This window comes from Petaurus breviceps, unplaced genomic scaffold (assembly GCF_028583685.1).
Source record: "Petaurus breviceps papuanus isolate PSGF00001 unplaced genomic scaffold, PetGlider_PUasm1.0 90903, whole genome shotgun sequence".
Classification (NCBI taxonomy): domain Eukaryota; kingdom Metazoa; phylum Chordata; class Mammalia; order Diprotodontia; family Petauridae; genus Petaurus; species Petaurus breviceps.
This window is the reverse complement of record NW_027187376.1, coordinates 10,467,128-10,483,240: the sequence shown is the minus strand read 5'-3', so window position 1 is coordinate 10,483,240 and position 16,113 is coordinate 10,467,128. Positions and strand designations below refer to the sequence as shown.

At 37.7% G+C, this 16,113-nt stretch overlaps 1 protein-coding gene across 1 annotated transcript in view; it reads left to right on the top strand.

Annotated features, from left to right (window-relative positions):
• Positions 1-16,113, top strand: part of UNC80 (unc-80 homolog, NALCN channel complex subunit) — a 219,338-nt gene that overhangs the window by 109,681 nt on the left and 93,544 nt on the right. Inside the window, exons 23-26 of the mRNA XM_069075228.1 lie at positions 743-908; positions 6,689-6,789; positions 7,899-8,099; positions 14,674-14,781. Coding sequence (XP_068931329.1) covers positions 743-908; positions 6,689-6,789; positions 7,899-8,099; positions 14,674-14,781 — 576 coding nt within the window. The remainder of the gene's footprint in view (positions 1-742; positions 909-6,688; positions 6,790-7,898; positions 8,100-14,673; positions 14,782-16,113) is intronic.

Genomic DNA, 16,113 nt, shown 5'->3' with positions numbered 1-16,113 from the left:
ATTTGGGGTTTTCTTGGCAAGGATACTGGAGTGGTTTGCCATTTCCTTCACCGGCTTATTTTGCAGATGAGAAAACTGAAGCAAATAGGGTTAAGTGACTTACCCAGGGTCACATAGCTAGTAAGTGTCTGAGGCCAGATTTGAACTCACAAAACTGAGTCTTCCTGACTCCTTGCCCAGTGCTCTATCTATTGCACCACCTAGATGCATTTTGCTTGGGTTTCCTTATATGCTGTACTTTCCCAATCCTGAAGTAATGTTGCCTAATGAGTAAAAAATGGTTCTCCCAGGCAGTATGTCACAGTGGAAGGAACTTTGTATCTGGACTAAGAGTACTTGTGTTCAAGTCCCAGCTCTGCCATTTACTACACTATGTGATTTTAGATAAATCACTTTCACTCTCTGGGCCTCTGTTTCATTACCTTTAAAGTGAGGAGATTAGTTGTAGTCTCTATGGCGTCATCAATACTAAAATCAAATCCAATAGCAAGACTGCTAAGAGTACAGCCAATAGTAGTGACCCAGTGCTGGGAAATGAGACAGACAGCTAGAACTGTGATAGTGGTCTTTTAGACTGTTGCAAGATTATTGGGGGATGGTAGGGAGTTGTGCTACAAATTCAAGAATATATATTTAAAGCTCTGGAAAAGAATCAGTAATAACTAATGGAAGTGAGTCTGTTCCTTCCAATCCAGTTATCTTCTTGGAATACACCTTTAAATGTTCCACCTTGGTGTTTCAGGACCTCGAGAGCTGCCGACTTCGACTGGATCCTGAATTAGACCGGCACAGGTATGAGAGGAAGATCAGCTTTGCTGGAATCCTGGATGATAATGAAGACCCAAAAGATTCCCTCCACAGCAGCAGTCACACCCTCAAGTCTGACACAGGTGTTGAGGAGAAGAAAGGTAGGTGAAAACTAAGATACTTTCTTGTTTCAGTATTTCTGAAGGGGCATGTGGCTTGCAAGAATGTGTGCCAAAAAGAAGCCATGAAAGTTCTCAAGAAGCTATTACTACTTGTCTTTGGTCTCTAGGCTGGACTTGTATAATGACAGAGAACAATGCAGTTTACCAAATCGGGGGCACACTGAGATTAGGACTTGTTTCCCAGTGGTGGAAATAAAAACGAACAAAGCTGATGCAAGGCTTTCATTTATTCTTAATCTCAGTTGCCCTTTCAAGGCTTCCTCCATAAATTAAAACAAGAGAACACTGCATTATTTCAAAATAATATTCTCAGTGTCTGTTGTAAATAATAGGGTCCTGGGCCTTCTTTGCCATACTGTTTATAAGGGATAACTCTGTTATTTAGAAAAAAAAGATGGAATTTTTGTGAATATTAGAAATTGGTGACATACAATAAAACCTACATGGTTGTTGTATGACATTGTATGGATTTTACAGTGTACCTAAAGGTACATGAATCATTGAAAATGGAAAATTAAGGTGATAAGGAAAAGGTGGGAAAGAGAAAATAAAGCTTGTTAATTTAAAAAAAAAGATAAGAAAACTTAATTAAAAAATAAAGTTGAGTTTAGAGCCTCAATCATATTTGGTAAGTACAACAGAACGCCTTCCATCTTTTTTTTAAGCACATCTCATGCTAATTTCTCCATACACTTTCACAATACAAGTGTTGCAATACAAAATGCAGTCAGAATGATTTGGTATATTCTCTTAAAGACTATATAGTGATTCAGTTAATTAAACTAGATAAAATAGTGGGGAGGAAGGGGAGGAGAAAGATATACATAGATAGCATTAGGCATAGATGCAGGAGGACCTGAGTTTGAATCTTGCCTCAGACTCTTACTTAGTAGTGAGACAATTGGTCTCATTTAACTTCTTTGAATCTTAGTTTTGTCATTTATAAAACAAGAGAGGTAGATTTGGTGGCCTTTAAGGATCCATCTCTCTTTAAATCTATGATCCTAAGGTTCTAGAATGTGTTTGTACAAATCTGTGTGAAGGCTAGGCCACTTTACAACATTTTTTTATTATGTTAGTATTAGAGATTATTTTAATTTCATGATTTTCATCAAAGACACTGAAACATTATATATTTTTGCTGCATAATGCCTACTCAATAATGATTAATGCCTATTTCCTCTCTCCTGTAAATTTGGTACATCAGCATAGGGAGGTTATTTGAGAAATGACTAGTATAAAAAATGAAATATATGTATACATATATAAAACATAAACATGAAACTATACACACAATAAACATACACATAAGGAAGAAGTATTCTTTGAAAGTTCTCTTTATCAAGCAGGATAGATGAAAAATTTAAACCTCTGTTAGCTTATTTTGCAGGCTCTTGTTATGAGCTGCTAAAACCAACTTGAAGGTTAAGACCAGAACTCCCTGATGATTTAAATGATTCCATGCCATCTGTTTTCTCAAAAGCTAAGTGCTGGATAAGATTAATGGCTGAATAAACTGCTTCTGACGACCATTTTGATCCTGCCAAAGACAGCTGGAATGGGAGATCCTCCTTAGGGATAAGAATTGCCTAAGACTTGTGATAGCCAAATCAGGCCACAGCCCAGTGCTCATTGGGTCATTTCATGTGCTTTGCAATACCAGCCTTTATGGCAATAATTGCAATTAATTAGTAAGATGATCAAGAATTAGTTACTAGGGTGGTCAATCAGAAGAAAATTTTGGCAGCTGAGAACTTGTCTGACCACCAGTTACAAGTAGGTGGTCACAAATTAGGTTTGCTTTTGGCAAAAAAAATTTACACTCCTTAGCAGAGAAGAAGGAGAGGAGGAGGGAGTGGAGAGGACGAGCTGAGTTACCCAACTACCTGAGTCCCCAATTCAGGCATCTTGGTCTGCTCACAGGTTGCGTTTGTCCTTCGTTTTTGAAGAGGACCATAGCATCAGAGAAATGATGACGTGACTTGCAGTTGACTTTGATTTGAGTGAGGGAGGGCTGTGCAGGGTCACCAACCTCACTTTCTCCTCCAGAGCCATCTGGATCCAGTGATCAGATATTCATCAGGATTTGGCTATATTTTTAAAAAGAACTCAATGAGCACTTCATATGGTCCCACTAGAGATAACCGTGACCTTGCCCAATCTACCTTGGTATTCTTAGAAAAGCAAATTGTTTCAGAACTCCCTGCCTTGATTTCCTCTCCTGAGAATATCATCAGCTATAGTTTTCTCTGAGAATAAATGATAGAACGTGTGGGTAGCGACGATGATGTAGTCATATGGTCACATCCTTTCTGGTGGACATTAGGTCTGGCAGCTCCCAATCACCCTTGGAAACCCGTCAGTCAGCTGCAATATCAGTTTGTTAGGTAGCATGCACAAGAACATGTACCAGAGGGAAAAGAATTCTAAATTCAGATGATCTGTCTACACATATCTGAAATCAACTGAATCTAGTTAAGAAATCATGTTCAAAGTAGAAATTTAAGGGTAAATTAATTCATTTGTGTTCATTAAGACCCCTGTATTAATCAATTCAACAAGTTTTCCTTTCTGACATTCTTGCTAATTATTTGCTATCATGGAAAAAAAGGTTAAATTTCATCATATCTTACTTGAGGATCATCCCATCTTTTTTTATGTTCAATTCAGAGGGAGAAAAGAAAAATTGCATATGCAAGCAATTCCCTGCTTTCCCAGTTATAAATTACCACTTCGATAGTTTGAAATATTTATTTTGGGATGCCCAAGAGAGTCTCTCTTTATCTTATGGGATATCACCCAAACCTCAAAACAAAGTGTATTTTAATATTCTTTAAATGATCACAGTGCAGTTTTAGTTTGAGTGATTCTATGAAATCAAGTAAACAGTGGTGGGTTATTGCCATTACTAGGAATTCCTACGAATCTACTTGTTTACTTTCAAATCCACTGTAGCGAAACTGCTATCTATGATAGACTGAGGCATATATTAGCAGTGATGCAAATTACAATTTTATTCTGTTTCTCCTTGCTGCAGGTAGGTAGAAACAAAGATATAGTACTTAAGCCTAAACGACATTGTGGAAAACATACACTGGAGGGTTTTGTGCTATAATTAAAATGTAGCCTGATGTTATAAAGTTATAAATGAAATTGGCTGTGTCCAACTGTGCTATGGGAATTATAATCTTCTCTAGCTCTATCCAGATGTGCTAAAGGAGTACCCCAAGGAATTTGCCAGCTGTATAGAGATAATTTTAGTCATCTGCAAGAATGAATCAGAGAAGAAAGTATCCACATTGGTCCAAAGTAATTTCCCTGGGAGGTTTATATGCCAATAAACGTGTATATCTACCTGGTATCAGCTCCATTACATTACCTTATACAATTGTATATGTAGTAGATAGCTGTGGGAAAAATGCCACTTTTCTGGCCAGTTCTTTGTTAGATTTGGGTTCAACAGAAAAATGTTACTCCAAACTCAATTCAGTTAGTTTGTAAAGTATATCCACCTCAATAATTAGTTGAGTATCTGGTTCTCCTTGTTCCCTGACAGGAATAATTCATGTCATATTAATATGGTCCCTGATTCATTAATGTATCATCATTCTGAAAACTCTCCCCTCTAATCCTTCTGAGTCAGAATTAATGATAACTGGGATAAAGCTTTCAAAAATATATATAATGAATATGCATATGTATATGTGTATTATGCATACACATATACATATATACATATATATAAAGAGAAGGCTTTGAATGCTCAGGTCAGGTTTTCACGTCTAAAGTTGTTTTTTTCCTCTACTCATCAATTTCTCTTACTCACAGAACACTAAAAGATGAATAATGCATGTTCTTCTCAGTACACGTACACTATAAGGGTGACTCAGGGTGTTGCAACATTTGGATTCACATGCCACCAAGCCTTTTGACTGAGAGGAGAATCATGGGAAATCACTAGGGGCATTGGAAATGGAACCATTTCATATTCACGCTCACCTAAAACACCAGAACGAAAACAGATCCTTTAGCGGACTTGCTGAAGAGTCAAAGCTGAGACCTACTGCTGGCTTGGAGAGAGAGGAACCACTTGGGGTATTAATTACTTAAGGTATTCCAAAAAGAATGGGTTTACATGGAAGCTCAAAAAACTGTGTAAGTCCCATTACAAACATTTTATTTAAAGGTTGTCATTCATTCTCTTGGATAGAACAATAATGATGTGTGATCTACTAAATATCCTAGATAACTCTACTGCAAAGGCATACTCATGCTTGTGAACCTGGGGCAAGGGAGAGAACAGGTTGGTCCTAGAACTGATAAGCATTGTTTACTTAGGAAAATTTTTTCTTCCCAGATCCTCACTATAGACCCTGCCATAAGTCTGATTCACAAGCTCTTCAACAGCAATGACTTTGGAGGAAATGACTTGGCCAAGAGAAAAGTTTCCTTCCATACAGGCCAACAGAAAGGGGGCAGGGCAGGGAGAAAATGGGGAGGGCAGGGATTTCAACCTGGAACGGAGAGAACTAAGTGGGAGAAGTCCTATCTTATTCTTTTAATGCAGTTCCCAGCAGGAAGATCAGGATAGGAGGCTCCCGCCTGCTCCAGATTAAAGGAACCCGCAGTTTCCGGGTGAAGAAGGGGGGTTCCTTATCCAGTTTTCGCCGGGCCGGCAGCTTAAAGAGTACCAAGCTATCACGGCAGGACTCAGAGTCTGAGAATGAGGAGCTGCAGCTGTCCCAGAGCAGGGACACTGTCACTGATATAGGTAACATAGAGGACATGGGTGGACAGGGAAATGGGAGGAGAAAAGACAGTGTCCTCTAATACCTCTTGGCTGAAGAGATTGCCAATACCTAACTAAGTAAATAGCAGTCATTTAATAATGGAAGATTAGGCACTAGGCATCAGTCTGGGACTTTGACTACACCACAGCAAGACAGTTGATCCAGTGAAAGGAAAGCAGCCCTACTGTTAACTCATTATTGGATTTCTTCACCACTTGTTTGATGAAATTCATTAGATGACTGAGTAAAGGGTCAACTCAATAGCACTGTGTGGAGTGGAGATTAATGGAGATATTTGCAGAAGTTGAAGAGCTAAAAGATATAAAGTTTGAGACTAGCATATTTTAAGGAGAATTTCTCCCTCACAAGTTCCCATGGAGAAGACTTGCTTGGTGAGTTTAGGTGCGGGTTCACTTCCCTACTTAGCTCTGTATTCAGGGCCTCCAGCACTGACGGCCATTGGGCCATAGCACTAGTCATAGAAAAATAGCAGAGTTCATGACAGGAGCAGGGACAGGAGGGGCAGCAGACTATGAGGCCACTGTGTGAGGGTTGGTGTTCTTGTCCAACTTCAGCTTGCAAAGCCTGGCCAATGAATGACTAATTTGATCACAGTGAGCTCTAATAGTTTGTGCATCTCAACAACACAAGGAACTGGATTTACTTTTTGTCTTTCTTCACCCTTTCTCCATATGTGAGCCATGGCCTACCCTTCTGGTAACCATGAACTTGAACTCTCCTTGTCATTGCCAGTTATGTTGATGACAAAGGTGGGAGATCCTCCTACAATCTCTAAAAACAGTGGATTCTCTGTTCTATTTGGTACCCAGCTGGGCAAAGGTGGTCTGACTGCAAGTGTTTTCCCATGGATTCACAAGCATGGACAGCTCTACTAAACACATACACAAACACATACACTCATCCCAACAGGAGAAAAATAAAGCATTTTCTGCTATTTTTCTTTTGAAGAAGGGAGCCCCTGGAGTGCAAGCGAACCAAGCATTGAACCTGAGGGTCTGAATAACACTGGCACTGAAGAAAACTACCACAGGAACATGTCATGGCTTCATGTAAGTAAAGTCAATGGGCATTTATTAGACACCTACAGTGTGGTGGGCACTGTGTAGTAAGTAGTAGGTTTGTTTTGTTTTGTTGTAAATCAACTTTTTGGCCTTCTACTAAAGGGAAAGAAATTTCACTAAGATGTTCTGTCCAGTTTTATCTCCACTGTAGACTAGAGACTGGCAAAAACATTCTGAATAGTTGAAGTTGATATTGTATTGACACATTCAGCTTGAAGTTGGCTATGACTCTCAGATCAATCACAGACCAAGGTCATAAACCACCTAGAGCTAAAGGGAGTAGAGACTGGGTATCATGACTAGTACATTGAAATAGGAAATATACTTTAACAGGAGCATAGGCAAAAACCAGATTTTTCCAGTCTCTAGGAATCCTTCCCTGCCTTTTTTTTTTGCTTGATTATAGTCATTTTCACACTTTATCACATAGTTTCTTCTACAATTATAGGTCAAGTGTGTGCTTCAGAGTTTAATACTTAGAAACTAGTATATATGTACATATATAATATAAATAATGAAATCTATTATAGATGGGTTATTAAATGGATTAAGTTTAAGCTATTAATACTTGGAAACCAATATATACATATATAAATAATATAATAATAAAAATGATAAATCTATATTAGATGGATTTTTGAATGGATTAAGTTTAAGACCTGTATCAATATTTGGAAACCAGTATATACATACATATATACATAATATAATATACCATGTATGGATTATTAAATGGATTAAGTTTAAGATCTCTTTATCAATACTTGGAAACCAGTATATAAATACATATATACATAACATAAGTAACCATAATAATAAAATAATAAATGATATAAATCTATCATGGATGGATGATTGCATGGATTAAATTCTTGAAGGTCAACTACAAGCATTCATTTGCTTTTCACGTGGTTCTTCGGATCAAGTTTTAATGCAGAAAGAGAAAAGCAAACTAATTACTAGTTGCTAGTTATGGAAACTGATTCTATAGCCAGAAAGGTAGCATGCTCTTTTACTCTCTTCCAACCACCTGCCATTTCCTTTTCCAAACATTCACTGGCTATTGGGAAATACCTATTGGGCTTTTTGTGTTTTAGGTCATGATCTTATTGTGCAATCAGCAAAGTTTCATCTGCACCCACATCGACTATTGCCACCCTCACTGCTATCTGCATCACAGTCGTTCCTGTGCTCGCCTGGTGCGAGCCATCAAATTGCTGTATGGGGACACTGTGGATTCCCTTCGGGAAGACAACACAGTTCATAATGTGGCCTTTCGGGGCAAGAAGCAAAAAGAGGTGAGAGGCTTAAAACTCAATTAATATGGCATATGTTATAATTTACATTTCTTTGATAATTTGTGAGGTATAACATTCTTCCAGGTGAATATTAACATATTAATACTTTTGAGATACAATCTCAAAAATTGGCAAAAGATAAAAATAACACCAACTGAATTCATTGCTGTTGGGACTGTGGAGAAACAGGTACTCTCATTCATTGCTAATGGGATTGTAAATTTGTAGGACTCTTTTTGGAGAACAATCTGACAGTACCCAGTAAAAGTTATAAAAATAATCATATTCTTTGAGTGATTATCAGTCTCTTGCGGGGAATATGCCCTGGAAAGAATAATCAAAACTAAACAACCAAAGAGGAGCTATCTTTCCCAAGATTTTTATAACAGCATTATTTGTAGTTGCAAAAACTGGAAACAACCTCAATGTCCAATAACAGAAGAATGATTAAATAAGCTATGATACATTTATGTAATGAGAGCAATCTGGAAAGATTTTCATGAAATAATCCAAAGTGAAAAAAGAAGAATGTAACATTCATATAATGGTAACATATGTAAACGAAAATTAAGGGATAGAGAATGAATTTTGGCAGTATTTTACAAGGAGTGACTATAAGTTTTATAATTCTTTATGTATTGAATTTAATTTAAATGGTTACTAAGCAAGTTCAGTTATTTTTTAATGAAGTTAAGTGTTAGGTTTTTAGTCAAAGACTAAAAAAAATTTGGCATATAGCAATAATGGGGAAAATTATAACAGAGAGTCTTAATCTACAGTCTTGGGACCCCGAGACCATGGATAATTTTAGTGGGTATGTGAACTTGCTTTTAAAAATATTTAATATTTTAGTATTAATAATGAATACTTAAAATTGTTTCAATATAATTTGTTTCTTTTGTAATCCTATATATTTCATTTCATCTTTTTAAAAACATTAGTCCGAAAAGGGATCCATTTATTTCACCAGATTGTCAAAGGAGTCAATGTTATTAAAATGTTTAGAAGTTTCTTTAAAAATGAACTGGGGTTTGTAAATGATAAAAACAATTAAAATAAAGCTACAATATCTGTATGATTCAGAACAAAGACAAGTAAACTGGAAAAAGGAGGACAAAATTTTTGTCCTCATTTCCACAAGCAAAAAGAAGTATCTCTCTGTTTATCAGAGGGGTGTTTTGCTCCTTATCAAACTGCAAGTAACTGCTTGACTGTTGATTGACAAGTGATAGCGTATCTAATGCTGATTGAGCTGAAAGAAATGCTTTCAAGAGAACGTAATATTCTCTTTAAATATAAATATGAAAAATATAAAGAGAATATTTCCTCAATATTCACTCATTTTAACACCAAATTTGAACAGCCAAACTTTTCAAAGTTAATAGAAAGTCAAAAATGTTAAGCCTCCCCATGAGAAGCAGGAGAATCTTAGCCTGCCAACCTAGTGGTAAAGCAGCCCACTCTGGTTGCTTTTTGCCCCTCACCATTACATCTGCTGTTCAAACATCTGCATTTGTCCAGTGGCTTCGCCATAAGATTTTCCTTCATCGATTATCCAGTTCAATTAATATTTACTCTTCACCTGCCAAGGTTCAGCACTATACCAGGAGCTGTGGGGAGTACAAAAGAGAAGACAGTGCCTACCCTGAAGGAGTTTATGATGCAGCCAAGAGTGAAAAACACACCCACATCAAGCTATTAGGGAATAGTTTAGAAAATGCAGGATATCACAGGACAAAATGTACCTAAATTCAGAGGAAACAGAAAACAAGAAGAATAGCATTGTGAGCTACAAATGAGTTTCAGGAGTTAAGGCCGGGGGGAGGGGGGGGGAAGTGTTGTTTATTCCAAAGTTTATAGAATATAGAGAGATGGAGAGGTTTGACATTAAACACACGCATAAACAAAAACCAAATTATCTTCCTGGTTGTTGTTGTTATTTTTAACCAGTCTATGACTAGTGATAAAAATTCTTTTCTTTTCTGTTTGTTCTTGGATGATCAGCCTTAGGGATCACACATATGTGCCTCTCAGCCAATGTTGACCTTGGGGGTCATCCTCACAAAGAAAGAATTGGGCTCCAGGAAACTTGGAAAGGGTTCTAGACCTTTGTTTATGTTCCTGAGAGGAAAAGAAAAACAAATCTATTTGATTTTTTTCAAAAGCTGTCGACTGCCTTTATGAACCTGTTCCCAAACCAATCCCATATGGCATTTATGGTCTTTCGTTTCTCACTTGAGCAATGTAGTCTTCCCAAATCATGATATCCTTCCTCACATGCTATCTTTTCTCTTATGATACTCTCGCATTTACCCGTACTGCATCAGCCATAACAATGAACCCTAGCCTTCATGCCTGGAGCCTCAATGAAAACAGGACAGCAAAGTTGTAAAGCAACGGGCTAATAGGAATCAGGCAAAGATCCAATGAATGGACTATTCAGTGCTCTGTTTCTCATTCTTGCTCCTCTTCAGACATGTTTGTAGAGCAAAGTGTATTTGTGAGGAAAATGACCCATCTGGTTCTGATCACTCCTCTAATTCATGTCTCTGCCGTCAGAGCCTCCATTATCCTATTATTCATCTGGTTTGCTATTATTCCTTTGTTTTACATCTGCCTTTTTATCAGTGTCTGTCACTTATGCAACTAGATTGGAAGTTCCTCAAACACAAGACTTTTTCTTCTCTTTCTTTTATATTCTTGTGTAGAGCTCTAGATACAATATATAATAATAATATATGTTAATATATAATAGAATAATAAATACTTATTGAATGGTATAGAATAAAAATAATAATAATATAACATAAAATGTTATATATAATAAATACTTATTGAATAAGTAAAAAGACTGTTGGCCCAGGAGTGAGGAGAACTGAATTCAAATAGCAGTTCAGATACTTTTACTGGCTATTTGAACTTTGGCAAATCATCAAACTTGGTGAGTTTCATTTTCTTTATTTATAAAAAAAAGTGATAATAATACTTGCACTACTGACCTCACAGGGTTTTTGGCAGGAAAGTGGTTGGCAAACCCTAAGCTGCAATATAAATATGAGACAGTATTGCTGGCATAGTAATATAGGGAAGGGATGAAGTTGCTGGAGATTACAAGGGAAGAGAGAAAATGGCACGGGTCATTGCTGAGAAAGACAATTCATATTACATAAATCAAACAAAATGTTTGCAGATCCAATTATTCTTGAAAATTGTGCTTAAGTGATATATTATCCACATTACTTTTAAATATGGTAGGGCAGCATAAGTATCCACTAGTTTTTCTTTGACGATTCACTAAAACATGCATTAACACTTGTGTTAGAGATGCCCATACCATAAAGGACCAGTATTGCCTTTTAGGGCTATAGCATTTCCTTGGCTAAGCTCCCCACAAGAACTTGGTAAAATCTCAAGTCAAGTGGTACTGGCAGAAACCATATCACATGATATTATCCTAGTCACAGTGTTCCAAAAAGAAGTTATATTTTTTTAGAAACCAAGATCCTAACTTTTAAGCCCTCTGCAAAAAAAAACAAACATAGTTCTTTAAAAATCCCACAATGAGCATTCCACAATGTCTCTTGAAGTATTTGGGGGAAAGTTCCAGTTTTGGGGAGCATATCATACTCTCCTGATGTGCTGTAACTTCTTCAGAAAACTTCCCAAAATGATTCCCTCTGAGCCAAAATCCCATCTGGGAGCATTACTCCAATAATGTCTGAACTTTGGGCCTCTGTTGACATAAATCCTGTCTATATATGCTGGGTCCAGGTCATTGCTTGGTCTACTCCTGCTGTCTTCAGGTTCACTGGATGTTTCCAGATCTTCAAAGAACTGTTTTAACAGAAAACCTTAAACCAGGGGTTCTTAACCATGTGTATGTCTGTGTGTCTGTGTCTGTGTGTGAGGGAGAGACAGACAGACAGACCAACATGAACAAAGCTTATGGAACTCCTCAGAATAATATTTGTAAATGAATAAAATACACAGAATTTTAAAAAACCAATAATATTGAAATACAGTTATTAAAATATTTTTAAATAAACAAAACCCCTGCTAAAGAATTGTATCACTAATAGAACATCCAGGGATCAGCTTCTTCAACAATCTAAGCAGGTGACCTTTTCTTATATGGCTGCTCTACCTTCCTGAAACTTCATTATCTCCCAGTATTTTCCTGTTGTCTGTTTTTTAAGAACTTCTGGAAATCATGGGAAAAGTAAAGTCAACAAGCATTTATTAAGTGTGCCAAGCACTGTGCTAAACTGGAACTACAAATGCAAGCAGAAAGATAGTCCCTAACCTCAAGGAGTGCACACTTTAATACGGGAAGACAAAACATTTTTTAAAAGTTGAAAGAGAAAATAGCCATGCAGAGACATGATGGAGAAAGTCCAGAGTCAGGTGTAGGCCTGGGAGAGGAACAAAAGCCTGGGAAGCAACAGCACTTTCCTTAAAATGAAGGTTCTGAGAGGAACTGATCAGTCAGAGGAAGGGAATACAAGCAGGGGTTGTTACTTCCACTGTGAGAAGTTCAGGGCCAGAATGAACTTCCAGAAAGAAGATGCTGTGACAAGGTGCAGGAGGCCTGGAAAACTGGAGTGGAGGGAGGATATAGAGTAAGGAAAACATGGCTGGCCTGAGAACTTTACTTAAAAATGAAGAAAAGTCACCTAACGTCTGTGAGCCTCATTGTCCTAATCTATAAAATGAAGGGTTTATTTGAGAGATGAACAACACTGGGGCATTCCGTTCTGGCCTCTGACACACATTAAATGTTTGAGTCTGGGCAAGTTGTTTAACTTCTCAATGCCCTTCAAGGAAACTCTGTGAGACTCCCAGGTTTCAAGGCAGGTGCTAAGCTGTGTTGATAAAGGGTCTTGCCTCCCTGGGAGTTCTAAATAAGCTCCAATGAAACCCAATGAAAGTGTAGATCTTACCCAAAAAAAAAAATAGGTATACCTGTTCTGTCTACCTTGGATTGTTATGAGGAAAACACTGTAAAGCATAAAATGCTATATAGAATGTCCCAAAAGTTTTAAGATTTAAAACTATAATAAGTCTTTAGGGACATGCAGTATGCAAGTTGTTATGCTGTTGTCTTTATTATCATTGTTCAAAAGTGAGGCTAATTTCCCCCTGGCGCGCCTATGAGGGGAATGCCTCTCCTAGTACATAGGGATGATTTGAAAGCATCCTCCAAATTAACTTATGTAAGCACACTCTTTATGCTATGAATTGCTTTTGCATTCCCAGAAAAAAAGCAGTACATGAATCTCCTTTGCCCAAATTATAAATGTTCTGGTCTGCACCTGCATTATCTTTAGAGAGCACAGCATGAGCTCTGACTCACTTCTTTCAAAAGCATACTCTTTGGTAAAGATGGGGCCATCCTACTCACAGAAATTCAATGTTGTAAGCCCTTGGGGTCAAGCTCTTTAAAGACTTTTCTGGAACTCATGGGTAGTCTCAGTGTTACCTCTTCTCAATAGCTCTGCCTGCAACGCCATTCGAGAGTGAACCAGAAGCACAATTTTCCCTTGGCGTGGGCTGAAGAATTGGCCATCTTCATCCCACAACCAGGGGAAGTACGAACACTGAACTGACCAGCATGTACTGGCTTTGGTGAGGGGGAGTTATTGATCTTCTTCCCCACGATGTAGCCCCTGAAACATTGTTGAAGGTCAGAAAGACTGAGATCAGGGTAAATGAGTGTCTGTTCTTATTCAGGAATAATACCTCAGGCAGCTTCTCTGATTTCAGTAGGGCCAACCAACAATTTTTTTTTAAGTTACAAAGCTTAAAACAGTGATTTTTCTACTGCTTGAATAAAAACATAACAAATAGCAACAGTAACAATATATGGAGATTTTAGGCCTTCACTGTACTTTACATACATTATTTTACTTTTACATACTTTGCATTATTATTATTATTATTATTACATCTTGTTTGTTCTACACAAATAAACCGGTGAGATGTTGGTATTATTACCCCCATTTTATCAAAGAGAAAACAACTCTTTAAAGTTTAGTGACTTACCCGAAGTCACAAAGCTAGTTGATGTGACTTACTCAGGGACACATAGTTTGAATCCTGCCTCAGACTAGCTGTGTGACCCTAAGCAAATCACTCAGCCTCATTTTCCTCATCTTTAAAACTGGGACAATAATAACACCTACCTCACAGGGCTTTTGTGAGGATCAAAAGAGAATATATGTGGAATGCTTGGCCAAGCATAAAGTGCTATGGAAGTGTTGGCTATTGTTAAATATCTGAGGCAGGATCAAAGCCAACTTGACCTAGGTTGAGGGCTTGCTCAGCAAGAAAAGGGGAGGAAGTGTTTTCTACATTCTACAACCAGGTTAGAATTCACCCAGATGTAATAAGTTGAGTGAATCTTAAATGGTCTTTTTGTTAATGAAGATGTCTACTCTTGACTTTCAGGAACTTTTGGACTAGAAGGAGATCTGAGGGATTTGTTTCTATTGGAGAGTGGCTTTACTTTGTTTCCAGATGTGCATGCACCTGAAAATCCTTTATTTTTTTAACTTAGATTTCTCATTCTTTTCAGTGCTCAGATAAGTCATGCCTGAGGACACCCTCTCTGAAGAAGAGAGTTACAGAGACTAACCTAGAAGGCAAAAAGGACTCTGGGATGTTAAAATACATCAGACATCAGGTATTGACCATTGCATTACATTCATTGCTAACGTGTTTACAGTCATTTCTAAATTGAAATACACAAACATATAAGCATACACTCAGTCAGCTGATAAAAACTGTTTTTAAGTGGTGAACCAGCAGGCTCTTATAATAGTTCATGAGTGAGATGATGAGAGCCTGAATCAGAGTGGAGAACAGGGTATGTTTAAGAGATGTTGCAAAGGTGAAATCACCAAATCTTGACAACAGATTGAATATGGGGGTGAAAAATAGTGAGGAGGTGAGAATGATGCCCAAGTTTTGAACTTGGAAGCCAATAAAAACTTACCAAACAGCAGAAATGATAACTGATGTTAAATAGTTTTATGGGCTACCCTTGGTACCTAATTATAATTTATAATATTGTTTCAATGGGAAAATGCATTTGGAACCCTGAAACTGACATACAAATAAAATTTTGGAACAGCCTATTTATAAGTTGGAGACAGCCTATATTTTTAGAATATGAAATAAATTCATATAATTACAGACTTTAAGAATTAGAAAGACCTTTGGAGGTCTACTAGAGCAACTTGTATGCAAGTGGTTATCCAGTCTCTGTTGATAGCACTCAAAGGGAGGAAGAAGGCTGAGAGAAACCCACCACACTTTGAGAGAGTCCATTCAACTCTTTGATCAATTCAAATGATTAGGAAGTTTTTCCTGACCTTAGCTTAAATTAGCTTCTTTGTAACTCATCCCCATTGCAGTTGGTTCTGCCCTCTGGGGCCAGACAAAACTGGTCTGATTGCTCCTTTACATGATAGCACTTCTGATACCTGAGGACAACTATCATGTTGCCACACCCCAAGACTTCTTTCCTCTAAACATAGATAGTGGTTTCAAATGATTCTTTGGGCTCAACTTTCAGTTAAAAAGTCAGAGAATTTTTTGTTCTCCTCTATTCTCTCTCCAGCCTGTCAATGCCCTTCTTTGACAAGAGAACAGTAGGACTCTAATCTTCCTTCTTCTGGAAGCTCTACCCCTCTTAATGAAGCCCAAGATATCATGAGTTTTGGGGGGTTTTTTGGCCACATATTACTGCTGACTCATATTGAGCTTACAGTTCAGTTAAACTCCCCAGATCTTTTCAACCAAGTTAAGAAGCATTTACTGAGTGATTACTATTTGCCAGGTACTATATTAAGCACTGGGAACACATACACAAGCAGAAAGAAAGAGTCCCTGCCCTCAAGGAGCTTGCATTCTAATGGAGGCATACAACACATATAAGAGAGCTGGGGAGGAGGGGACATGCAGGCGTGTGGCAGAGAGCTGGGGAGGAGGGGGCATGCAGGGGTGTGGCAGA